Source organism: Delphinapterus leucas, chromosome 1, assembly GCF_059928025.1.
Source record: "Delphinapterus leucas isolate spDelLeu-1000000601 "Yukka" chromosome 1, BTC_Dleu_Yukka2, whole genome shotgun sequence".
In the NCBI taxonomy this organism is placed as follows: domain Eukaryota; kingdom Metazoa; phylum Chordata; class Mammalia; order Artiodactyla; family Monodontidae; genus Delphinapterus; species Delphinapterus leucas.
In genome coordinates this window covers 88,372,971-88,400,181 of record NC_143129.1, presented here as the reverse complement: position 1 = coordinate 88,400,181, position 27,211 = coordinate 88,372,971, and the positions used below count along the sequence as shown (strand labels likewise).

At 47.7% G+C, this 27,211-nt stretch overlaps 1 protein-coding gene across 2 annotated transcripts in view; it reads left to right on the top strand.

Annotated features, from left to right (window-relative positions):
• Nucleotides 1-22,018, top strand: part of MAB21L3 (mab-21 like 3) — a 49,706-nt gene extending 27,688 nt beyond the window's left edge. Inside the window, exon 7 of one of the 2 annotated variants that reach the window (XM_089917295.1) lies at nucleotides 21,505-22,018. In XM_089917295.1, the coding sequence (XP_089773421.1) occupies nucleotides 21,505-21,624 (120 nt within the window). In that variant the 3' untranslated portion in view covers nucleotides 21,625-22,018. Of the gene's footprint in view, nucleotides 1-10,634; nucleotides 18,700-21,504 lie in introns of those variants that run through there. The other variant, XM_089917299.1, reaches the window with a different exon arrangement.
• Nucleotides 22,019-27,211: the final 5,193 nt, after the last annotated feature.

The window sequence follows — 27,211 nt, the reverse complement described above, 5'->3', positions numbered from 1 at the left end:
TCAACATATTTTCTGAAGTGATAACACTGATCTAAATTCTTTGTTTTAACATAGGTGAATTTTCAGTGACTTTCTCCATTATAATGGAGCACATTTTGTGTCTTGTTTAAGAAATTTTTCCCATTCATTTTTTTTAAGGTCATGGAGATATGCTCCTATATTGTTCTCTAAAATTTTATAGTTGTGCCTTTCACCAGGTTTAGGAAGTGCCCTCTATTTTTTCTATTCTATTATATTTCATGCATAAATTATTCTTGAAAGTTTGGTAAAACTCACCTAAGATGCCAACTGGGCCTTCTGTTTTCTTTGTCAGAAGACTTTAAACTATTTATTTTCTTTTAGGGATAAAGGATATTCAGGTTTTCTAGTTCTTCTTGAGCAAGCGTTATCAATTTGTATTTTATTAGAAATTTACCCATTTTATCTAAGTTTTCAAATTTACTGACAAACTTGTTCGTAATATTTTATTATCTATTTAAACTCTGATGCATCTGTACACATCTTTCTTGATAATCTGTTAGAGACTTATCAAAGAATCAGTTGTGAGTTTTGTTGATCTTATCCATTGTATACTTGTTTTCTGTTTCATTCATTTCTGCTCATATCTTTCTTTCCCTCTACTTTCCTCAGGTTTATTCTGATGTTCTTTCTATAACTTCTTAAATTAATGCTTAGCTCAGAAATCCTCAGTTTTTCTTCTTTTCTAACTATATAGATCTCCTCTTCATACCACTTTAGTGGAATTTAACAACTTTTGGTATATTGTGTTTTCATCTTTTTTCAGTTCTATTTATTTTCTAATGTCAGCCATGATTTCCTCTTTGAATTATGAGGTGCTTAGAAGTTTTTAAAAAGTATTATTTTCAAATTCATTGTGTTTCCTAATTATGTTTTTGTTACTGATTTCTAACTAAATTGAATTATAGTCAGAGAAAGTCTGAAAGGCCTCAATCCTCTGATACCCCTTGAGGTCAGCTTTTTAGCCTAGCATTTCTTCCTTATTTTATGTCATACAAAGAAAGGATGAAAGTTTAGATAAATGTTCAAGAAATGTCAGTTAGATCATGCACTGCTCAAATTTTCCATGTATCACAAATTGCCTTTTGGCTGCATTTTCCAACATTTACTGAGAGAGTGGTTTTTTTTGGCTGCGTTGGGTCTTCGTTGCTGCATGCGGGCTTTCTCTAGTTGTGGCGAGCAGGGGCTACTCTTCGTTGTGGTGCGTGGGCTTCTCATTGTGGTGGCTTCTCTTGTTGCAGAGTATGGGCTCTAGGCCCACAGGCTTCAGTAGTTGTGGCACGCGGGCTCAGTCGCTGTGGCTCGTGGACTCTAGAGCACAAGCTCAGTAGTTGTGGCACATGGGCTTAGTTGCTCCGCGGCATGTGGGATCTTCCCGAACCAGGAATCGAACCCATGTCCCCTGCATTAGCAGGTGGATTCTTAACTACGGCGCCACCAGGGAAGTCCTGAGAGAGTTATTTTTAAATCTTCCATTGAGTGTGGATTTTTCAATTTCTCCTTATCATTCTGTCAAACTTTTACTTAACACACTTTGAGATCATATTATTAGGGACATACAGATTTAGAATTTTTACGTCTTCCCAGTTAAAGATTCTGTCACTATAAAGTGACCTTTTTTAAACTATTGTAAATGTTTTGCCTAAACATTGATTTTTTCCGGTCTTAATATAGGGACACCACTTTATTTTGCGTCCCTGTCGCCTCTTATATCTTTTACCATCCTTTAACTGTTAACCTATTTGTGTCTCTGTGTGGTTGATAACTGTCTCTTGTAAATGGTGGATTTTCTAAAAAATCCCATCTGACAGTTGAGATCTGCAACTCTAATGCTTAGTCCGTGTGAGTCTCTTCCGGTGAATAATGTATTTGGATTCATTTGTCTCTTGTTATTTACTTTCTACTTGACCCATGTCTTCCTCTGCCTCCCACCTCACCTTCTTGCCTTTTAAAACCTTGAATTTTTTTCTTTTTCTTTTTTTCATTCCTTTTCCCCCCTTACTAGTTTGGAAGGCTCGTATCCTATCTCTGTCCTTTTAATGGTTACAGAGCCTATCCATATAGACTAAACTTTAGAGTCAAAATTTAGCCAACACTTTTACTCTCTTCTTTAACAAGGAACCTAGAAGGTGTGGCTCCTGCCATTCCCCGTTCCATGGCACCTGCTGCTGTGAGCCAGGATTTTGGTTCTCGCCTGTTGGCCATCCCCCCTGCTGCCACATACACACACATATGTAAAACAGAAATTTTATTTTTATTTTATAAATGTATTATAATATACTATTATCTATTCATATTATAAATCTTATAATATGTATAAAATATTATAAATTAATATTTAAATATTATTTTAAAAATATAACTTTATATACAGTATAAAATAATATTATACTATCATTTTATAAATAATACAAATAATCATTATTATTTTCCTCACATATTTGCCACTCTCTATACTCACCACTCCTTGAATCTCAAACTTCCTATTAGGGATCATTTTCCTTCTGCCTGGACTGTATGCTCTGACATGACCTATAGTGAGAGTCCACAAGAGTAAGCTCTCTGTTTTTATTTGTCTGAAATTGTCCGTATTCACCTTCATTCTTGACAGAGAGTTTCTCTGAGTGTTTTGTTTTAGGTTCACACAATTTTTCTCAGCACACTGAAGGTATTTTCCACTCTCTTCTGGCTTCAGTGTTGCTCTTGACAAGTCAATCACTAGACTATTTGGTGTTTCTTTGTGGGGTGTCTGCTTTTTCTCTCTGGCTGCTTTTAATTTCTTCTCCTCCCCCTCCCCCATCTCTTCCCCCCTCCTCCTCCTTCTCCTTCTTCTTCTTTTCTCTCTCTCTCTCTTCCCTTCCCTCCCACCTCCCATCTTTCTTTTTCTTTGGATTTGTTAGGCTTCCTGAGTCTGAGGAATTATTTCCAGTATTTCTGAAAAATTATCAGCATTTAATGCTAAATGTTGCCTCCTTCCCATTCTCTCTATATTCCATTCTAGAGGGAAATCCAATTTACATGTATTGTAGACTCTATCATTCCACTCTCTATACTTTTATCTTCTCTTTTATAATTTGCATCTTTTTATCACTCAAAACTGCATTCTCAATAATTTCTTTGGATCTATCTTCTAGTTGACTAATTCTTTCTTCAGCTGCATCTAGGCTAATGTTTAATCCATCCACTGAGTCTTAAATTTTTAATGTTACAGTTCTTATTTTCAGTTCTCATTTGGGCCTATTTCTCAAGCCTGCCTGTTCACTCTTTAAAATCTCTTATTCCTGCTCATGTTTTTAAGTTCTCTTCTAATTTGTTTAAACATACTAAACATAATTGTCTTATATTCCATATCTGAAATCTTTGACTGGTTGTTTTGCTGTCTGTTTGTTTATTTGTTTGTTTTTACTGATTACCGGTCATAGAGCTTGTTTCCTTGTGTGTTTTGTAAATATTTAAGGTGAACTGTTCATTTTCTCTTAAGACTTTACCTGTGAGAATTGTTTGAGGTCTGGATTGAAGTTGTTTGCGGTACCTGGAAAGGATTTTCTTTTTAATTCTGCCAGTTATCTGAGAGCGCTACCAACCCAAGGCCATTTAAATTAAATTTAAATGCTTGAGATTTTTCAGGCCAACAGACAGATAAATTCAGACAGAAAATATTTGAGGCTAGCTCATGGCTGCGAATCCTGGGAGGATTCTTTTCCCTCCACCCAGTGCCAAGGTCAAGGCAAGCTAGTTGCCATCTTCATGGCACATTTATTCCTTATTCACCGTTATTCTGAGGATACAGCCTTTTGAGCTCCAGATTTATGCAGGAAAATACTATCAGGCTTCCCACCTGGGGCAGGCCCTAGATGATCTCATTTGTCCCCTAGACTTGCACAGTTGCCAATGAAAGGTCCAGATCTCTACGGGTCAGCAACCCTCAGGGTAAAAGCGAGCTTCGTTCACTCACCTGCCAGGGTTCCTAGTTCTACTTCATTTCCGAAGTCTATGGATTTATTACTTTCTTTCTGTCTCAGGGAGAAATTTATAAAGGTTTTAAAAAATATATGTGTAACCCAGCATTTTAGCTCTTTCAGGTGGAGGGGAGTCATCCAGAATACCTAGTCTGCTATACTACTGGCTACTTAGCACGACCCAAGGCAGCTGGAAACTTCAAACATCAACTCAAATGTCACTTCTGCCCAACCCTGCATGCCAAATTGAATGCCACTTCTCCATTCCCATCTTGCACAACCTCTGGGAAGCATTCAGCACAGCCCACCTCTCCTTGCACCACTCTTCTCTGGGTTCCTGTGACGCCCCTCTCTCTCCTCTCCCTCTGCTCCTTCCTAGTCTCCTTTCTGACTCCTCCTCTGCCCACCCCTAAAAGTTGTCATCCCTCTCTTGAGGGCTCAGTCCTGAGCTCTCTTCTCTTCAGACTCTGCACATTCAGTCTGGGCAACTTGACTCACTCCTATAGCTCCAGATACCATCTATCATCCCAGGATGTCCAAGTGCATAGCTCTAGCCAAACCTTCCTTGTGAATTCCAGATAATTCCTACAGACCACCTCCACCTGATGTTTCACAGGCTGTTCCAACCTAACGTGTTGCCCCCACCCCCAAAGGTGAGCACCCTGACTTGGCTCAGGCAGAATCACGTAATTCTTATAGAAAACTCCTCAAGGGGATACTCTACTCTTCTGTGTCAGTCCTCAGCTCACAATCCTCCAGTCACTTCCCATGTCACTCACATGAAAATCCAAAGGTCCTGGATGATCTGGAGCCCCTGCCTCTATAAATCTATCTCCTCCTCCTTTTCCCCTTTCTCACACTCATCTCCAGTCACACTGCTGCCTTCCTTGTTCTTCCTGGAACACTCTAAATGTGACTTCACCTTAGGATTTTTGTACTTGCTGTTCCCTCTGTCTGGAGACCTTCCCTAACTTCCTTACATAAAATAGTATCACTGGTCCCCATCCCGTCTTCACCCAAGTCTTGACATGTTCTACCCTCCTTCTCTGCTTTATCACCACCTGGATGCCCTATCTATCTATCTATCTATCTAGCTATCATCTATCATCTATCTATCTATCTACCACCAGAGGGAAAGCCCCATAAGGAAGGGACTTTTATCTGTATTTTCAAGGTTGTATCTTTACAACCCTAGGCACATAGTAAGTGCCCCATAAATAATGTGTTGAATGAAAATGTTTGCAAAACTTTTTCAAAAATTAACCATTCAGGTCTCAAGTTTCTTGGACTTTGACATGCATTCAGATTTTTTTTCTTTCCTTAAAAGCAATAGAATCACAAAATGTTCTAGCTTGAAGAGATAGTGGAGGTCTTTACATTTACAGTAAAGGAAACCGAGGTTCAGACAGGTTGAATGACTATTTGGGCTCAAATCACAAACTTTGAGGTAGTTTGTAATTCAAAGGCTAAAGTGCTTTTCCTTTCAAAAGCCCTTGAAACTTCTCAAGTGCAAACCTAAGAAATGTAGGAAATGAAGTGTCACACTAGCCAGTCATACATTTTTGGTGATTCTTTCTCATCTGTGCCCTCTGCTCTGATTCACTCCCCTCACCCTCCACCCTGTTTCCTTTTTCCTGGTTGTTAGGACAACAGCATGGGTGGGAACCCTTGTGGGACACGGAGACTTGCTTCTGTTCTCTCTTTTTATCTCTATCTCTTTCTCTCCCCAAAGAAGAATTAGAAGAGTCCTGTCACTTCTTTTCTCTGAATTCAAAATATATTGGTGGGTTTAAAAGACATGACTATGTGGAAGAATTAAGAAAAATAACCCTAATGACCACAGAGAGATCCTGGGGATCACATGGGCATCCTCTTTATTTTATAGCTGAGAAGGCAGAGGCCAAAAGAGAGGATGGAAAATGATTTGCTCCAATTTATTATGTCCCAAACTGAACTCTCGAGTTCCCCTCTCAACCCTGCCCTCACCTCTGTAAATGGAATCATTTTTCAACTGTTTGCTTCAGCCAGAAACCTAGGAGTCATCCTTGAGCCCTCTTGCCATCACCCATACCCTCAATCCACCAGCAGATCCTTTTGGCTCTACTTTCTAAATATAGTCCAAGTATGACTCCCCACACCCCCCAAGCTGCCCCACTGCCAGGCCACTTTGTCCTCCTCTCCTTTCTAGACTCTGCAGAGTTTTCCTAATTGGTCCCTTACACCCACTCATGCCACCTCACCCCATCCCATAAGGGCCTCCTCCACACAAGAGCCAGAGTGGTCTTTTCCACATGCACATCGAATCATGTGTTTTCCCTGCTCTAATCCTTCCACCAGCTTCCCATCACTCTTAGAAAAAACTTGAAACTCCCTACCATGGCTCACAAGCCCCACACAATCTGCCACTCCCCTCTCTGCCCTCACCCACTACCACTCCCCTTTACTCTGTGCTGGGGACAGGACACTGGCTCTCTCGTTTTGTTTCAGACACACCAAGTGAACACCAAGTTCCTGCCCCAGGGCCTTTATACCTGTCTGCCCCCCTGCTCAGAAATCCCTTGCCAACTCCTCCCTGACCGGTCTAACAATTAGCAACCCATCCCTCTGCGCTTGCCCTGCTTTATTCTCCCCGTAGTGGGTTGGCTGGTCCCCTGTTAGAATGTAAGCTCTGTGCCAACAGAGGGTTAGTTACCTTGCTAACTGCTGTATCTCCTGCGCCCAGAACAATGTTGGTGCATAGCAAGTGCTCGATGCATATTGGTTAAATGGATGAAGGAGTGAATGATTTTGCTCCATGACAGGCATCTGCTTCCTCACAAGGCCTGGACTTGAACCCAGGTCTTCTGACTCTCGGGCCAGGCTCTTTCCCGCACAAAGAAACATTTTGAGGGGTTGAAGAATCACATCTTTAGATTTAGAGAAAGAGGAATTACCTCTGGCTCCAGAAGCCTTTTTCCAGGAAGGGCCTGGTTCCTCTCTCGTTGCAGAGCACAGCAGTGGTGCGGCAAAGCCAGGATGCTCACTCATGCTGCAGACGCGACGGTGGCATCTCAGCCTCCCTCCACCGCCAGTGGGGATACGGGAACATATCTGTTGTAGAGTGTTTGCCAGATACAGCTAGTCAGCCAGCATCCAACACATGTGTTTTGTGACTGTAAGCCACACACACACACACACACACACACACACACACTTTGCATTAAACAAAGGCCCTCAGGCCCTCTCCCTCCCTTCCTGCCAAGCGTGGCTACGAGTAATAGTGGCAGAAAGTCTCCGAGTCTAGACCATGCGTTTCCGCTCATTCAGCCAGCTTTATTTTTGGCTGTGTGACTTCTTCTGTGAACTTAATATCTTCTGTGCTTGGACGTTGTAACCTGTGACTCTCTGGTCAGGACCTACTCCTTGAACACTGGTGCAAAAGACCAGTGAGAGTGCTCCTGTGAGAGAGAATGTGGTTGTAAATGAACAAAACGCTTGGACAACCTAATGCAGAACCTTCGTGATCACGTGAAATGTCACTTCCTTCTTCAGGGCACAAAGGGATATATTAGGGTATTGGGTCCAGCACCCAGGATATTGCGTGCTCGCTAGGGAGTGCCCCAACGCGTCGTTTGAGACCTGGGAGACCAGCCGAGCAAGCCAGGCTGCCCTGGGAGAGAAAGGCACAGCTGGGGACATTTGCGGGGGATGGGGGTGGTGGCAGGGGTCAAAGGGAGCTGAGCTCTGGCTCTTGCCCTGCGCTTATCCCCATCGCCACAGCCCCTCAGGCGGGGCCCCTCCTCTCCTCTTGCGCTTTCTTCTCTCCTGCCTCCTTCCAGGATGTTTGCCCACACGGTGAGATGCGAGGGGCATCAAGAATGCTCCCTGCCCTTGACTGTGGCCAGGGGCTACCATTAGTGACTGGTGCCCTTGGTACCCAGGACTTGGGCTCTTGAAGGAGTACGGAGGAGATGGAAAGAGGGTGGAAGCGGGCACCCTCGGCTCTGCGCAGGGCGGGCCTCGTAAAACCCTCCGCGGGCTGGGCTGCCGGGGGTGGGGGGCGGGGGACTGGGGACGGGGGGTGGGGTGGGTGATGAAAAGGACGGGATCTGTGGGGCGGGGTGGCCGTGGCGCTGAGGTGCAGGGCAGCAGGGGGCGCCCGCGGCTCCCTCGAGCGGACCCGCCTCCGCAGCTCGGAACCTGGGGAAATTCCGCCAGCCCAGAGCCAGACGGCCGCGGGGACCAGGCCGGGACACTGCGGACCTCGGCGCCGCTCGGCCCTCTCCAGCTGTCGGGAGCTTGCAGCACCCGCTCCCAGCGACCCCACCCGGGCCCTGCATCCACAGCTCACCCCGTGCCCAGCAAGGCTGTTCCGATCCACAGGGCGGGCCGTGCTCCCTGGGCCCCTCTTTGCAGTGGGGAGTGTTTATTGCACGAGGGGAGGCATGGCCCCTCCAGCACAGACCTATCTGTGCCGCTGTAGGTCGCTCGCCCGCCTTCCCTGCAAGGTTGAAGCGGCCGCGGGAGAGGGAAGAAAGTTGCCGCGCTCCTGTGGTCCCCTTTTCCTTAGATAATGCCTGTAGGAAAAGGCGAGGGAAAAGTAGAAGCCCAGAGGCGTCCCGGTAGGAGGGTTGAGGAGAGGGTGAATGTTCCAGGATCGGAAAGGAAAGGACGTCCAACAAGGCATGTGGACACTTGCATTGTGCCGGGCACATTTGCTGAGTGTTTTATGCTTTCTCTCATTTAATCCCCTCAATGGCTCTTTGAGGTAGGTAGGCATCATCAACCCATTTTGCTGATGAGCTGAATGGAGGCTGAGGGAGTAAGAGAAATTCCCCCAAGGTCACCCTGCTGGAGGTGAACAGGGCCATGTTTTGTGCACTTGGCCTAATGAATTTCTCACAGTGTAGGTGACAGTAGAGACACGTGGAGCAAAGCAGACTAGGACCTGGGTTCCAAGTGGAAGCCTCTGCCCTTCCTGCTGGCTCTGCAGCCAAACCAGCCTGCAGGAACCAAGGGAGAGGGGCCTGGCAGGAAGGGACCCACACCCTCTGCTCTGGACATAGGACATTCCTCACATGGACAGGGTTCAAGGTCCTCAGGGAAGGGGGGATGGGTGGAGCACATGGCATGAGGATGGGAGAGGGAGAGAGAGCTGTTCTTACAATTTTGCCCTGGGCTAAAATTTTCTAAACAGCACCTTTGAACGCTATAAAAAATCCTCAAAACTCACTTTCGCAGGAGTTAATCATTCACTCTCTCCACAGGCCAGATGACCTTTGCCATGTGGTTGGGCTTTTGTTTGCTTTTCTTAAAAATCCTGGAGTTTGTAATTGGACCAATGTCCTTTCAGTGAGGAAGAAAGGAATTTGGGGTTCAGGACAAAGCTTGGTTTTCTTCCTTGCCCTCCATCTCCCAGGAGTTTGGAAACATTTTCTCAGTGAGAGGTTATGAATTCAGGACTCAGAATAAGTTGATCATCTATAGCTGTGGCCCTGGGGGGAGGGGGCAGTGCTATATGTAGGAGACCCTAGGAGACAAAGCATACCAAAAACAAAAAACAAATAAAATCCAAGTCACCACCCATCCTGCACCTGACTCCTTTAGGAGCTTGCTCTTATCTGGGTGGCAGCTACGTTTACCAACAGAGATCATTTCCTTACTACCTACCCTAATCAGCTTTGCACTTAGAGAGATGCAAGCTAGGGACTGTTCTATTTTAACATTTCAATCACCTTAAAGTTCATTGACCTCCTGTAAGAATTCGGTAGGCAGATTGGCTGTGTGACCTTGGGCAAGTCACCCAACCCCTCTAGACCTCAGACTCCCCTTCTGTACAGAGGAGGAGTGAGCTCCAAGGTCCCTTCCAAGGCCAGTGCTCTGCAGCCCGTAATCCTGCAGGCTGCCGTCAAAGGCTCCCCCAGCTCTGTTCCGTTGACTATTTTTGGCTCAGTGATTAGAGGACTTGTCGGCCATACCCATATCTCTAACATTCTGACAGCTGACTGGACATTCTCACTAGACATCCCAGTGGGCCCTCCATCTTCAGATGCCCCAAGCAGACACATCCCTCCCTTCTGCCCCTCTTCTCAGCCTAACTCCTCTGACTTCCCCTTTTCTCTTCCTGGCCCGGGAGCTGGGCACCTCAAAACCATCTTTGCAAACTTGCTGTCCTTCAGCCTCCATAATTCCTTCAGTTGCTGAGACCTGAACAGGCTGTCTTATGTGACATGCCCCTCTTCTGCATAGTCTCACGACTTCTACCCAGTTCAGGCCCTTGTTACCTGTCACAGGAGCTCTCACTACTGCCCTCGCACCCTCAACAGCGCCCCTGCTTTCACTCTCTTTCACTCCACCCATAGGAAGTGTCACTACTGGGTCACCACACTAATCTCCGGCTCTAGCCAGCCTCTCCCCACTACAGACACTTGAATGGTTTCCTGTGGCCAAGTGAACAAACAACCATCTGCCCCCCCCCATGTAGGCCCAACCTAATGCCCCCTTCGCACGCCCCCTTTGCTTCAGCCAAACTTCGCGTCCCTCACCCAGCTTACTGTTCATCGTCCCCACGCTCTCCCTGTTCTGTCTGGAACACGGACAACTCCCGTACCTGCCTATAAAAACGACCTCTTCATCAAGGCCCAGTGCAAATGCTATGTTTTCCTTGAAACTTTCTAGGAGGCCCCCATGAAGGATCAATTTCTCCTGGATTCATTCAGTCAGCAAGTATTTACTGAGGATCAACTGTGCCCCAAGTTCTGTTCTGGGCACTGAGAATTTGGGGGCGAATGAGGTAGGTGAGTTTCTGCTCCCAGGGAGCTTACTGTTGAGGGTGACAGAACACACACAAGCAAACAGACAAGAAAATGATCGATTCTAATAAGTACGGTGGGGGAACTCTTGGAGTCACCGGCCCTTATTACAGTCTACTTGCAACGTGCTTAGTTGTCATCAAACACTACCTGGTAAACCCTCTGAAGGAGGAATCTGAGTCTCACTTCTCTTTGGAACTTCCAGGATGCCAACATCATCCCTTCTGTGTAGTGGCCCCTCAGTGTGTGTTTGTGAAAGGAAGGAAGGAAGGACAGGAAGAGAGGAAGGGAGGAAAGAAGACAGGGATTTGGAAAACATTTAACAAAGACGCCTAGCCAGCAGTGGAGCTGTATTTGTTAAATTCACAGTATGTTCTTATTTTGCCTTTGTCATCTTTGCAATCCCTGGAGATGGCTTTCGCTGAGAGAACCTCACTCCAGGTAGGAGAGGCGACATAGGGCAGGGCAAGTGTGCTGTACAAACCCAGGATTTCTTCCCTGCCTCACCACGTGACTCTGGAGAGTTTCGAGCAAGTTCCTTAATCCCGCGGACCCTTAGCTTCCTCAAAAGGGGATCATAAAACCTGCCTCACAGAAATGGAAAATCAAATAAGGCAGCATGTGAGAAATTGCTTCTTAAACTAAAGTACCCCATAATCTTGAAATGAATTCAGGATTATTCTAGGGCCTTGTACTGGCTTTCTTTGCAGAACACTAAGGCAGGCTATCTGCCCCCCAAAGAAGAAAGCTTCTGGATATAGGGATATTTAAAAATATTATTTCTAAATCTACCTTTTTTTTTTTTTTTTTCCGACCCCACCTTGCGGGATCAACTTAGTTCCCCAGTCAGAGATTGAACCCAGGCCCTCGGCAGTAAAAGCGCAGGGTCCTAACCACTGAGCGCCAGGCAATCCCCTAAATCTACCATTCTTGATTCTTAAGGAAGAAAGAGTCCTGGGTTCCCAGGATAACCTCAGGCTGCCTGAGAAGCAATTGGGTTCTCTCTTACTCGTCCTTAAAATATGTCCTCCTAGGGTTGTGCCTCCTCCAGCCATTAAGATTTGTTGCTTCAAGCACGGGAGCCACACAATTGGCTTCCCTAAAAAGCATGTCCCTGTGCCTCATGCTCCCAGAAAAACAAGGTGAAGTCATCTCTTGCCCTTTGCTGTGATTTGCTAGTGCTGGTATATGAAATATGGCTCGCCCGTACCCTCTGCTCACAAAGCACAGGTTGCAAAGACCCTGCAAACTTCTCCCTTAGCCTACTGCTCCCTTCCAACATAGCCTCAGACTCAGTTTTACATCTTCTGTGCCTTCCAGAATGCTCTCATCCCTGCAGCCCCCATGCCAGACTTAACTCCCGTGAGGTTGGAATGGTAGGGAATGACTCAGCCTTGCGATGCTGCAGGCAGAATCAAGCCTGATGTACTGTGTCACTCCAGCAAGATGTGATTTCAATAGGGTGACCACTGGTAAATAAACCGGCCCCTTGCTTGTCCAGAGTTTCCTGATGGGTTCTAGCATTTTGGCAAAATTTCCTGCAGAGCCTTGAGCTGTGATTCCATTTTAAAATTAAGTCCTTTGAAAATGGCTTTTGGCCAGTAAGATCTACTTCTCTGATGAAGAAGGGATATATGCAATTACTTGTATCAAATACCTCTCTTGATATTTGATAAATACTAATTGAATTGAAAGAAGGGGAGAGATATACAAAAAAAAAAAATACAATCGCTCGTTAGCACGCTTCTTATTGGTGTGTTTCTGGCACATAACCCACTCCTCTCGGACCACCTCAATCAACAGGACCCCAGGGGGTGTGCCTCCGCAGGTCCTGCTCTCTCCTCTGCCCTTAACTCACATGCTTTTTGAGGAGGGTGGGGGTGAGGAGTAGAGGGAGGATCTCTAAGAGAAGGGGTTTAATGAAGTTGCAGGGAATTAGAGAAAATATTGATAGGATGGAATACCGTGGCAATCTTCATTCTCGCTCCTCCACTCACACCTCCCGCTGCTTCCTTGGAACATGGTAGAATAACTTACCCTCACTGTAGGAAAGAAAATCATAAGATGAAAAGACACCGCATGGAGAGCAGGCATTTAAAGAGTGGAAGGCTTCTCTGTTGCAGGTGCACTGAACTCTCAGGGGGATGGAGTTACCTGTCGTGGCCGGGAGCTAGACCACACTTCCCTGCGCTGTGAGCTCCCAACCCCTTCTCCAGTGAGGTCCCAGCTGCCACTGCCCTTGAGCAGGATTGCTCCTGGATTCGCTTCCTATCCAGGGGACAAGGAATTTCACTGCCATCACCATCGGGTGGTACAATCACAGAGCCAGGGGAGTGTTAGTGGGAATCTGGGCTTATAAGACCTTCCACTGAGGGTCTGCGCCTGTAGCTTGACTCTCCTCATTAATACACAGGAGGACATTTCACCTAAGACTCAGATTCCCCGTCTGCAAAAATGAGACCAGTAATACATACCTCATATGACTGTAGTTGAAGGGATTTTGTGAAATGTGTTTGAAAGCACACTTTGTATCAAAAGATAAACCATAATGGAAAAGAATGTAAAAAAAGAACGTCTCTATGTGTATAACTGAGTCACTTTGCTGTACAGGAGAGATTGCCACAGCATTGTAAATCAACTCTACTTCAACAAAAAAATAAAGTATAATACAAATGCTAGTTACCATTGTCACAAAGATAACATACACACACACCACACAATTTTTTAAACTTTACTGTAGAAATTAACATACAGTAAAATTGGTGTGTGTGTGTGTACATTTCTATGACTTGCGATACATTTATAGATTTGTGCAACCATCACCACAGTGAGAATATAGAAGAATATCATTGCCTCATTCATTCACTGAAGGACATTTAGTCGTGCTGTGTTATTATTGTATTACATCGCTGGATTCAAGTTGCTAATATTTTGTTGAGAATTTTACATCTTTGTTCATGAGAGATATGGATCTGAAGTTTTATTTTCTTGTAATGTCTTCATCTGGTTCCGGTATCAGTGTTAATTTTGGCCCCATCAAATAAGCGGGGAAGTGTTTCTTCCTCTTCTCTTTGCCCTTATTTCTTCTTGAAATGTTGGTTATAATTTACCAGTGACACCATCTGGGCCTGGAGATTTCTGTTTTCTTTTTTCTTTTTGGCCACACTGCACAGCATGCAGGGTCTTGTTCCCCCACCAGGGATCGAACCCGCGCCCCCTGCAGTGGAAACACGGAGTCTTAACCACTGGACTGCCAGGGAAGTCTCAAGATTTCTTTTTCAAACGTTATTTTTTTAATTAATTAATTAATTAGTTAATTAATTTATGGCTGCATTGGGTCTTCGTTGCTGCGCGTGGGCTTTCTCTAGTTGTGGCGAGCAGGGGCTACTGTTCGTGGTGGTGTGCAGGCTTCTCACTGAGGTGGCTTCTCTTGCTGCGGAGCATGGGCTCTAGGCGCACGGGCTTCAGTAGTTGTGGCACGTGGGCTCAGTAGTTGTGGCTCACGGGCTCTAGAGCGCAGGCTCAGTAGTTGTGGCACAGGGGCTTAGTTGCTCTGAGGCATGTGGGATCTCCCCGGACCAGGGCTCAAACCCATGTCCCCTGCATTGGCAGGCGGATTCTTTACCACAGAGCCACCCGGGAAGTCCCCTCAAATGGTTTTAAAACTATTAGCTCAATGTCTTTAGTCATTATAGGACTATTCAGATTATCTATTTCATCATGACTGAACTGATAGTTTGTGGTTTCTGAGAAATTGGTCCAAGTCACCTAAATTGTCAGACTTGTGTGTGTAGAGTTGTTCATAGTACTTCCCTTATTATCTCTTTAATGTCTACAGGGTCTATAGTGATATCTCTCTTTTATTCCTAATGTTGGTAATTTGTGTCTTCTGTCCTTTTTAAACTAGATGTTTATCAATTTTATTCATCTTTTCCAAGAACCATCTTTTGGTTTCACTGATTTTTCCCTATTGTTTTTCTGTTTTCATCTTTATTGATATCTGCTCTTTTTGTTTGTTTTTGAAGCATCTCTTTTTTTTTTAATTTATTTTATTTATTTATTTTTGGCTGTGTTGGGTCTTTGTTGCTGTGCGCGGGCTTTCTCTAGTTGCAGCTGGGGGGGCTACTCTTTGTTGCAGTGTGCAGGCTTCTCATTGCGGTGGCTTCTCTTGTTGCGGAGCACAGGCTCTAGGCACACGGGCTTCAGTAGTTGTGGCATGTGGGCTCAGTAGTTGTGGCATGCGGGCTTCAGTAGTTGTGACTCACGGGCTCTAGAGCACAGGCTCAGTAGTTGTGGCGCACGGGTTTAGTTGCTCCGCGGCATGTGGGATCTTCCCGGACTAGGGATCGATCCCGTGTCCCCTGCATTGGCAGGCGGATTCTTAACCACTGTGCCACCAGGAAAGCCCTGATACCTGCTCTTATTTTGTTATTTCCTTCTTTCGGCTTGCTTTGGATTGATTTTGCTCTTCTTGGTCTAGTTTCCTAAGGTATAAGCTTGGATGATTGATTTGATATCTTTCTTCTTTTCTACTATAAGCATTTAATCCCATAAGTTTCCCTCTAAGCACTGCTGTAAGTACATCCCATAAATTTTGATATGTTATATTTTCATTTTCATGTGGTTCAAAATATTTTCTAATTTTCCTTGAGACTTCCTCTCTGACTAATGGATTATTTTTAAGTGTTTTATTTAATTTCCAAGAGTGTAGAGATTTTCTCACATATGCTTCTATGACCATTAAACCTAGGAATACTGCAGAAATCTTAAAAAGCCGTTTTTTTTTGTTTTTTTTTTTTTTGTGGTACGCGGGCCTCTCACTGTTGTGGCCTCTCCCGTTGCGGAGCACAGGCTCCGGACGCGCAGGCTCAGCGGCCATGGCTCACGGGCCCAGCCGCTCCGCGGCATGTGGGATCCTCCCGGACCGGGGCACGAACCTGTGTCCCCTGCATCAGCAGGCGGACTCGCAACCACTGCTGCGCCAGGGAAGCCCCAAAAGCCGTTAGTTTTAAAACTCAATAACGTATTGAACACCTCCTGTGTGCAAGGCACTAGGCTAGGTACTGTTTTGGGTCCAAGGCTGCATGAGATTTAATTCCAGCCTTCAAGGAATTGACTGTCTAGGAGGGAAGCCAAGAATTTGGCAAATAAGTGGGATGCATGGTGGTCGGTGATACATGCTTCTGCGTGATGCAGAGCAGCACGGCAATGGGGGTCTCTTCCAGCTGAGGTGGTCAAGGTCAAGAGTGTGAGGTGGGGGCTTCCCTGGTGGCGCAGTGGTTGAGAGTCCGCCTGCCGATGCAGGGGACACGGGTTCTGTGCCCCGGTCCGGGAGAATCCCACATGCTGCGGAGTGGCTGGGCCCGTGAGCCATGGCCGCTGAGCCTGCGCGTCCGGAGCCTGTGCTCCACAACGGGAGAGGCCACAACAGTGAGAGGCCCGCGTACCGCAAAAAAAAAATAATAATAATTAAAAAAATAAAAGAAGACCATGACTTGACCCGACCCACAATTGAATAAAAAAAATAATAATAATAATAATAAAAAAAAGAGTGCGAGGTGGACCTTGAAAATGGGTACGATTTCTACAGTGATGGTCTTAGAGAAGGCCATTTCTAGTTAGACAGAACTTTGCTTGGCAGTGGCAGTAGCTCCTGCCCTGTGGGCACCTCTCCTCCCGTGCCCAACTGATCCTGCTGCCACTTGGCACACTTGACCTGCTCAGTCCACACATATCTGGGGAATGGACTCATGAGACTCACTAGACTGAGGGTCTTCTAAAGGTTGGAGGCAGCTCCCAACGCCTTTAGAGAAAGGGGTATTGTTGTGTGTTTTCTGGGCCAGCAGAGGTAAAGGTGGCGGTGATAAAAATAAAAACGAAGATCAAAAGAGTATTCTACCTCCCTCACATCCTGCAAACTCACAGACAGAGCTGGTCCTTCAGCTTTGTCAGAAATTGAGCTAAGAACGTGGAAGTCAAGGACTCGAGACAATCGAGCGACTCATTGGCAGACCCTGGAACACGCTGCCAGGTTGTGACCGTAAGTCAAATTACCTTTGGGATTCTGGCCTCTCTGGCCCACAGAAGCCAGGAAATGCTGGAGTCGCTGAAAGCCAGAGAAGAGTAGAATGACAAGGGGTGGGAAAGAAAACAGTTGCTTCAGGCCGCGGGTCTCCAGCTCATTGCCTGAAGGAACAGGGGAAAATGTGAGGTGAAAATAGCTCCCATCCCTTCCAGAGACCTGAGAGGTCAACCAACAAGAAAGACTTCTGGAAAAACTGAGAATTAACAGCCATAAGTCCTCATAACCACGTCTTTTTCATTCTTCCTGAAGTTTCCGGTCATATTTCACTTCCTTTCCCATTTTCCTTTAAAAGCTGATTTGCAGGGTCTGCTTTCAGCACATAAAAACAAAACAAAACCAATGCTTCTGAAAATTTGGAATTTGCATTTTTTCCATCAATTTATTTTGCACTTGCATATTTTGTTTTTACTGAAGAATGATTGTACATGTGTTGGTGATTTAACAAGAAGGAAATACTTGTTTTAAGTCTTCTAGCAAAGACTAAAATAACTAGATTTAATTTTATTAAAAAAATTGTTTTTAAAGAAAATGGTTAATTTCTCATTGAATTTCTGTAGGCAAGTTACTTAAACTCCGTCAGTCTCAGTCTCCTTATCTGTAAAACAGAGATAATAAAACCTACCTCATGGGGTTGCCATGACGTGGGGAAGATAAGATAGCAATCTTAAGAGCACCTTGCACTGCTGAGCAAGTGTAGAACCAAGGTATGGATATGAACTGCATGAATAAATCAATGACAGAGTAAATCACCCCAACGCCTTATGAAGTCCTATCTTGGAACTTCCACATAATGCTATAAAGTTGGAACTAATCTTGGTGCCTTAGTATCTGGCCCCCAGATGAAAGGTCGACATGACCTGTTTTCTTGTGCAAACTACTTTGTTTTAAAGAGAGGTAATTCTAAAGCAGCAAGAATTTTTATAAAGAACTAGCTTCTGATTTGTGCAAAAACAAGATGTCCTGAGGGATTTTCTATTTTTTATGGTGCTTTGTAGTTCATAAATGACCTTAACATGCCTCGTCTCTTTTGCATTACCAAAATCACCCCCAGAGAAAAGGCTGGGAAGGGATCAATCACTTTGGCCTTACAAATGGGGAAGTGAAGACTCCAAGAGAGTAAAGAACTCACCCATGGCTAATAAGGGCTAGAAGTAGTCTCAAACCTAGACTCTTATGCCCAATTCTGTCTCTGTGGTCTAGAGGACTATGGTTAAAGCTCTTTAAAAGATGACTGAACCCTTTTGTACTTATTGGTGCATTTTTCTACAGTGCCTACAAGCATCTGAGTAATAGTTTAGACTAATATTTCATTAGTTTTCATGATGACAGTATGTGAGATTTTACCTACATTACTTAGGTTGCAACGTGTGCTTAAACTCCAAGTATATAATGGGATGAAGTGGGGGAGAAAGAGGGAGTCAGGTGGGCTATTCCACAGGCTGCTCTGGGCTTCCTGCATTGACCACTAACCAAGCCTCTGCACTGCATGGTTCCTGCCACTTGGTTGTCCATTTTCAATTCATCTTGCCCACTTGCAGTTTCGTGCCTCCCCAAATTCAACAGGGGACAGGCCTCGCAGATGGATCTGGCCTGCTCAGGACAGATTATGACACAGTTTAAGGAATACCTGCGTCCGTTCAGACTCCCCAGGTGATCTTACTGGGATAACCCTGCTCAGGGCAGTCCTCGGAAGACACAGTAAGCTACAGTGGGTCCTGAGGTTGTGCCTAGGATCCCATGAAAAACCCAGGAGCGTCCTCGCCTCAAGGCATACAGTCTCATTTCTCCTGTTTGTACTACCTAAACAATTGGATCTGCGAAGGAATTGGTTCTCTAATGCCTTTTCTTTCAGTGAATTCCCAACATTATTTCACGTTACCGGAAGCCGTGAGAAAGAAGCATCAAACAGCCAGCCCGTGTCCCTCGGTGAGTTGCTGTCACATTGCCCAGGACCGCTCTGAGCGTTGCCAGATGCTTAGCATCCCGGGTGTCTGGGTACCAAATGTTGCTAACCCCCCTCCCCAGTCACTGTGACAACCAAACACATCCACCCAACCTCCTCCTGCCATTTTGAAATACCCATATGGCCCTCACATGAAAATCACTGAATTAGTTTGACTAGTGATTTTTTTGTTTAGAAATATCTTACCTAATGACAGAGGAACTGGCAGGCTATGGACCGCAGGCAGAATTTATCCCATGGCCTGCTTTTTGGGTGACTCTCAAGCTAAGAATGGTTTTCATATTTTTAAAGAACTGGGAAGAGGAGAGGCAGCAATAGAGTCTGCATGCGGTCTGCAAAGTCTATATTTACTCTTTGGCCCTTTATAGGTAATGTTCACAACTCAACAAGCAATGACCAAGTACCAAGCACGCTGCCAGGCGCTGGTGATCCCATGACGGATAAGACATCATTGTTGACCTGTGTGGGAGAAAATAAATGCGCCTTCACAGCAAGTGCAGTGGGGTCATACACATGTTGCTAGGGAAGCACCAATGAGGGTCACCCAGCTCAGCCTTGGGACTGAGGGCGTGCAGATGGGGGAGCCTTCCAAGAGGGGGCAGCAGGTAAAATGAGTCTGGAAAGAGAGGAAGCTATTAGCCAGGAGAAAGTGGGGGGAGGGTGATGAGGTAGAAAACAGCCTAGACAGAGAGACAGAGGGGTGCAAAAGTTGTGAGCGGGACGTGAGGTAGAGAGTGTCACGGGCTGAAGCTGGAGGGGGGCGGTGAAGTTTGTGCCTCACAGCTAGATGCTGGACTCTACGAGATTCAGATGCTGGCCCCGTCACTTAGGACCTGCGTGGCTTTAAGCCAAGTACTTAACCTTTTGGTGCCTCAGCTTCCTCATCTGTAACGTGGTTGGGAAGAGTGCCTGTCCCATGGGGCTGCTGAGAGCATTAGATGAGACGGTACATACAAGGCATGCAGAACTGTGCCAGCCAATAATGAGCCCTTGGCGAACGGTGGTGATCGTTGTTGTTGCTGAGGTCATTGCTCTTATTACGCTCTCAGTGATGGGAAGGCACTGAAAAACTGTGAGCACTTACTGTGTACCTGCCTTTACATGAATCACCAGGAATACAGTGGTCTTACTTGTCTTATGACACCTGTACGAGACGTAGACCTCACAGAAATCCAGTCAAAAAGGGTTGTGACTATGGGGCTCCCTGGTGCCAATTGCTGGAGTGTTCAGGAAATGGTAGTAGTGATCCAACCATTAGGATCAGCTGCAAGCGTAAGAGTGGGTATCTGAGAGCCCAGGGAGGCAGGTTGGCCAAAAGAAGGGCATTAAGAACTCCTCAAGTCGGAAGCCACATGCTTCCCACTTTCTCCTAAAAGGAAAATACCAAATATATTTAATAGTGGAGAAAAGTATCAAGCCTTCATGGTACCAGACTCACACTTGATCCTGGACAGCTTTTCTTTGCCTCAGTGGCCCTATCAACTCAGCAACTCTCTGAAATTGCTTTGGCCTCATGGAATCCTTCCGTGGGTCTCTGCTTCTTCATACCCTCTCTGCGTGTAGTCCAATCCAGAGCTTGGGCAGACACGGGAGGCCCTCACCCATGAGTTGTGCCCACCTGGGTTTCTCCGCCCTGGAAGTGGAGTCCACAACTCAGCCAGGGCTTGCGCCGGACAGAAGGGGAGTCACTTCCTGCCCTGCCTTGTAGAGCATCCCTCTAGCTGCTCTGCTCCTGGGACCTTCTCAGACACAAACTTAGCCTGCAAGAGAGGCGGGGAGGAAGTGCCAATTGGCTGCAGGCAGGCCTGCACCCCGTCAGCTCATTCCTTCTGCTGACAGTGCAGTGGGTTGAGAGGGTTCCCCTCCTTCTGTGGAGCCCTTCCAAGGCCTCTAAGCTGCCGGTGACCTCCAAGGTCAGTTGCCTCTCCATGTGGGTTGGCCATGTGGCAGCGAACCCGCTGTGGGAGTTCTGAGGATGCAGCCCTCAGGTTGAGTATGGTGGTGGGGTGTGTGTGTGTGTGTGGAGGGGTCCCCGCGATGCCCTTAGCCCACGTGCTGCTGTCCCCACTGCAGGAGCAGCCCGAGCTGGTAAGCCGGCAGCCTCCGCCCCGCAGCGCAGGGCCCGCGCTGGTCGGTCTCTGACTATGCAATCTCTAAGTGCTCTGGGTCCCTTTGAGGAGGAGGCATTACCTTTGCTATTATTATGTAATAACGAGGCAGTGTTCCTGTTTTCTGAGGCTTTCTGGTTGAGCACACTGTACTCTGTGAGGAAATACGCTCTTATTTATTTTCTCTCCAGAATATCAAAGTTGACAGCACAGAGACATAGGTCTGTGGTCAGTTTCAGACCATTTACCTCTCCCGGTCCCACACTCCTCTCCTTATCAGCCACCCTGTCGCCTGCCCCTGGGCCTCCAGCCCTCTCACCCATGTACCACCTCTTTAGAGCACTCACAGTGTACAGCACTCAGCGCTTTGTTCAAATGTACCCATTTAATTCTTATAGTAGCCCTAGGAGGTAAGTAGTATTATTGTTCTCATTTCTCAGCTGAGAAGACCTGAGGCCTAGAGAGGTTAAGGCGGTTCAGTAACTTGCGCAGCGTCACGCAGCTTGTCAGCAGCAGAGCACAGATTCAAACCCGGGCCACCTGACTCCATCATTTGTGCTTTTAACTTCGTGCTGTTCAGCCCCCAGGTCTGGTGCTTTTTCTGTGTGGATCTACATACAGAACAAACTGGGGGTACATGACAGGTGGCATCCGGGCCAGCGGACACCGTGGAGCCGAGGACACAGTCGATCAGCGCTGACGACCACCCACGTGAGAAGAGGAGCCCTGTGGAAGCCTTAGGCCATTCAAAGTGGATAAAGCTCTCCTTTCTCCCTGAGATGTTCCCAGAGCTTCTCAGGTAACCCCAGCTGCTGTGCCTGACATCCCTGTGGGAAGCCCAGCACCTCCAGAGCAATTCCTGGAATTCTCAAAGCTTCCTAGAACCAGACTTGGTTTGAGTAAATGAGCTACAGACAACTGGGTACTGGACACCCGGGCTCTGGGACCAGCTGTCTGGGCATTGCCAGCAGTAGGCCACGGAGACCCTGCCCAGGAACACCCAGTGGACACATCTTGGGGTCTGTCATGGTGTACCTCTGGGGCTGGGCCTGTGTAAACAGACACAGGTGTAATTCACAAGGGTGTGCTTCACAGATTGTCCCTTTGTGTCTTTATCTTCCGCCGTGTGTGTGTGTGTGTGTGTGTGTGTGTGTGTGTGTGTGTGTGGCTTATGTCAAATGTGGGTATGTACCAACATGAGCATAAAGTGTGTCAAAGTCTGTGTGTGTGGAAGAGAGAGGCTGGAGGTATGTAGCTGTGCATCCACGTGTGTGCGAGTGGGCTGACTCGCCTAGCGGCTCTCAGCACACTCCTAGTGGCTTATAGCCACCTTGGCATTCCTCCTGTGCCGCTCCAAGGCCCCCAGCAATGTTCCAAGACCGTCTGGGCCCTGTTTCGCAGAGCAGGCAAGCACTGAGGTGGCTTAGTTCTTTGTTGGCTTCCGTTCCTGTAGGAACAGCCCCTCCAGCTTTCCTCTACTCCCACTGGTTTCTGCTCTCCTCTCCTGCTCTGGCCCACCCATGTGGACTGCCCCCTGGGCCCCATCAGAGGGAGCTGGCAAACATTTGGTTTGGAGGCAGCTTTTGAGCTAAAGAAAAGACAGTGCCCAAGAGTCCCCGGCGCCATAGCAGGACCATGTCCGTGAACCTCAGCATTCCACACTCCATACCCTTCTGATCTGAGCCTCTCCCCCCAACCCAGGTGGGCACAACTCATGGGGGAGGGCCCTCCTCTCTCCAGTCATTCTGCCTCTGATTGGTTCCAGTGGGGAGCAGCATGACCCTCCGAGATGCCTCGGGGCTCCTCTCTAGATCTCTGAGGATTGTACTCACAGCCTCCATGGCGCCCTCGATGCTGGGAGAACTGGGGACTGTCAGGGCTGTGACAACCTGTGACTATTTGGACTTTGATGGCGAGGGAAAGGCGAAGCTGCTGATGGGATGTCAGGAGAGAAGTGCCAGTTCAAGAGGCAGATGTGGGAGATGGGTTCTGCAGCCTGGCAGGGAGAGGCAGCTCTTGGCATCGGCTGCCAGAGGGCGGATGCTAAGTCACTCCCTCTGCAGCAGTTCTCCTGCGCGATTTCGTGCGCTCCCTCCTCCTCAGCACCTGTGCCCGGGGCTTCGGGATGTGACTGACCCCCCCCCCCATGCTCTTTGGCAGTGGGGCTTAGCCAGGGTGCCCACAGCTGGGGACTCTCTTAGGATGAGGGAAAACAATCAGAAAGCTCTGTGACGTCAGACAAAGTGCTTAAGCCCTCTGTGGCTGTTTTCTAATCTGTAAAGTGGGGATGGTAACAGGGTGATGGTGAGAGTTGAGTTACTGTATGGAAAGCACTTAGGACAGTATCTGGCACATAGAAAGCACTCAACAATTGTTTGCTACTATTAAGACAATCCCAGAGGTCAATCTGGCCTTTTCCCAGGGTTCGCAGGGCATGGGGGGTAAGGGAGGGTAGGGAGACCTGTCTTTTGTGGTGTCAAGCCTTGGAGGAAGGGAGCGTCAATGCCCTTCACCCCTGGAAAGGATTCACACTGTCCTGGAATTATTTGGTGCATCTAGGATGCCTGGTGGACCCAGCCCAGGGCCGCCTCCCTGTCAAGGCAGGTGAGGGCTGCAAGCATCGCAAAAACCTACCCTCTCAGGACAGGACCTGTCTTTCCGGGCTCTTCTCGCATCTTTGAAGTCTTTTCTTAAAGGTCAGTAAAGCAGAGAGACCCCTCTAGAATTCATCTCTGGTGATAAGGGCAGCAGACACGGGCTCTAAAAATAAACCTTAATAAGATTTTAAATACACACTTTCCACAACAATTCAGATCACGATTCTTGTTTCTTTCCCGGAGCAATGTGACCTATAGAGAAACCCATCCCCACAGAGGAGGAAATGTCAAAGGCTTCCAGAGTGTGGCACTGAATTTGGATAAGGCTTTGCTCTGGGGTCCAGCCTCGCCAGAAGGCCCTCCAGTCTTTGCATTGAGAGGCCCCTTTCCAGTCCCACCCCAGGGGTGCACCTGGTTCTCCCACCTTCACCCCCACCCCAACTGGGGTGAACCTGAGCCCCGTGGCAGCATTTCTGTCCCCAGAGGCCAGGAGGGACAGGAGAAGCTGTCTCTGCTTTGTTACACTTCGCCCCCCGCCCACACCCCGTCCCCCCGCATGCAGCTCTCAGAGGTGGTGGATGGGGACCATCGAGGCTGACTAGTTTACTGGGTCTGGGGCCAGCCTAGTGGGCACACAGGACAGTGAGGGTGCTGTGCAATGCCCAGGAGGAGGCTTGGGCTCCGGGTCTCCAACAGCTCAGCGGGCCGACTGGGACAAGCCAGCCAAAGCATGCTGCAGAGAAGTCTCTCCAACTCCTTCTCATAGCAAAGCGAGAAAAGGTCAGCGGGGTGCTGGGATCGCTGTCAGGACACCGGCTTTCTCCTGGGGCGTTCTAAACTGGGGATGGAAGTGGGAAGGGAGGCTGCACGGGGGGGTAAGGGAAGAAAGAAAAAGGCGGGGAGAAAAGGGGGGAATGGTACGGGGGAGGAGAGTAAGGGGAAGGAGAAAGTTGGGAAAGAGAAAGGAAGAGAGGGTGGAGCCAGGGGAAGGGCTGGGAGAGGGCGACAAAGGCCGCAGTGCGGCCGGCGCTCCCCGCGCTCCGATGCGCCCGCGCTGCAGCCGGTGGGACCCGCCATCCCCGCAGGGGCGTCTGGAGAGGGGGCGCGGGAGCCGCGGGCAGGGTTGGGGTGGGAGGAGAAGGAAGGAGCTGGGGAGGAAAAGGGGCGGAAGCACAGGGCCCGGGAGGTTTTACTGACGCCGCCCTGGGAGGTGGGGTGGGTAGGGGTGGCGTGGGGCGCGGGCCGGCTCCCACCTGCGCCCCCAGCGCCCGGCGGCTCTGCGCCGCATCCCGCTGCCGCCCGCTGAATCGCCTCCCACGTACTGGTATTTTCTCCTAGCTTTCAGTTGAATGGTGGAATGTTTTCACCATTTCCTTCCTGGAGCTGAGGTTGAGGCCCACTCTCTCCGCTGGTATGAAATATTATTCTTGTACTCTCGCTTTTGACTCTGGTTTGGGATTTGAGAATGGAGAAGGTACATTCTCTCATAATTAATTTAGGTGGCTGTCACTGTGGTCACAGCTGGCCCCAGGCAAAGAGCAGAGCCTGAGAAATTGAGGCGATGGAAAGGAAATAATAACATGGCCTGCATGAGCCACAAAGAGAGCCTTACTTAACCTACTGCTAAGTGGCGGAGCTCGCCCGCGCTTCACTCTCCTCTCTCTCTTCTCTCCAGCACCCACTGTGCGTGAGCACTAACCATCTACCAAGCATTTGTTATACTGCCTCATTAGCCGTATATTAGCTTTTACAGCCCCCTTTTACAGATCAGAAAACTACAATTCAAAGAGGTTAAGAAATTTGCACTCTTCCAGCAGCAGGAAAAGCTCGGAATGGAACCATGATCTCTCCTGTATACCAGGCAGCCCCTCCTGATTCTTGTCTTTGCAATCCCAACATTCCCAGTTTCCTCCATCCCCCTCTCTCTCCTTATCCCACCCACAGTGAGGTTTCAGGCCTGAAGTGTCCCCTTCTCGTCCCTCCCCAGGATTTGCCTTTTAAATAGAATCTAAGCTTCAGGTGAAAGAGCCATGTCTTAAGGGAACTGATTTAAGTGACAGCCAAGAAGGCAGAGCGGTACTGTGGGCGCAGCAAGCCCTGCAGTCCCGCCCCCCGGCCCCCCGCAGCCGATAGAGAAGCCGGGCCCTTTCTATCCGTGGGCCGGGCTTTACGGGGAAAAGAGGAGTGGCTGGACCTTAGCTGAGAAGCTACTGCGTGCCTGGCACATTCTGCCGCACGCTTCGTAAATGTTACCCCTTGATCCCTCACAGCTACCCACGAGGCGGTCGCTACTCTCCGCATCTCACAGAAAGAGGAAACCGGGGTCTTCTCAGAGGTGAAAGAACTTGCCCAAGGACAAGCTGCTAGGAAGTGCCTGAGTTGGAATCGAAACCCATTCATTCATTCCTTAAGCGTATTTTTATTCTTTGTGATTTTTGCTGTGTGCAGGGATATGGAGATGAGATATTATCCTCCCCTCACTGTTTATGCTCCCAAGAAGGCGAATAGACATGAGCGAATCACTACAGTTAGGTGTTGTATGATAGTTGCCGTATGGGGTGCTGTAAGCCGACCACAAACGCTAAGTCGTGGCCAATTCCACGTAGGCAGGCGGTGGGGAAGTGGAAGGGAGCCAGGAAGAAAAGAAAACCTTTTTGAAAGAGACCTGTTCAGCCGGGCATTTTTCTCCCCCCTCCCCCGCGTTGCCTCCAGAAACCACTGTGATATGGGGGAGGGGAGCACCGGGGTCTCGGATGGGGCCTCTTTGAATGTCCCTTGATGCCCATGCTCAGGGCCACCCGACTTCACTGCGGCATTCTGAGGATTATTAGATCATTATGAAGTGCCCTGCATTTCATGGTATATTTGGGCATCCTAAATGTGCAGGAATCATCTTTTTATTTTTTTCCCCTGCTTTCCCAGTTCAACAGGAGATGATTTTCAAATATGCTTGACTTGAAGAACAGGATTAAAAAAAAAATGTGGGGAGCCTGAGGTAAAAATGGAAACGAGATGAAACCCAAAGTATTTTCAAGGTGTCTTTCTCTGTGTTTCCATTTTGCAGGTTTTAAAAGCAGAATTAAAGTGTAAAGAAGAGGAAAATGGCTCTGATGCAGCATTTACATAAGAAACATTCAGAAAAAGAGGCTGTGATGCTGAAAGTTTCCTTATTATACTGCACTAAAAATCTCCCTTGGGATCGGCGGAAGTTTAAATTAGCTGGGGAGTGGAGGAAATAAAATCCCCCTTTTCAAATTGCAAATCTCTCCCAAACTGAACATTTCGCCTGAGGAAATGGCCATACTGTGTTCAGGAGCAGACAAAGCCCTCTTTGATTGAGGGCTCCACCTTCTCAAGCCTTCATTACAATTCCCTGACTCGCACTGCATCCGCCGGACAAGTCCCTACACTGCGCCGGGGGCTACGTCACAGGCCTTTCAAGGAGGCCCTTGTTTTAGTGGGTGTGCAGTTTGCTCTAGAAATGTGTCCACAAGCCATATAATTGACTTGAGAAATCAAAGTCAGTGGAAATAGCACAAAATGTCATCCACTTCCACAACCCCCTATTTTATTTTATTTTATTTTTTTGCGGTACGCGGGCCTCTCACTGTTGTGGCCTCTCCCGTTGCGGAGCACAGGCTCCGGACGTGCAGGCTCAGTGGCCATGGCTCACGGGCCCAGCCACTCCGC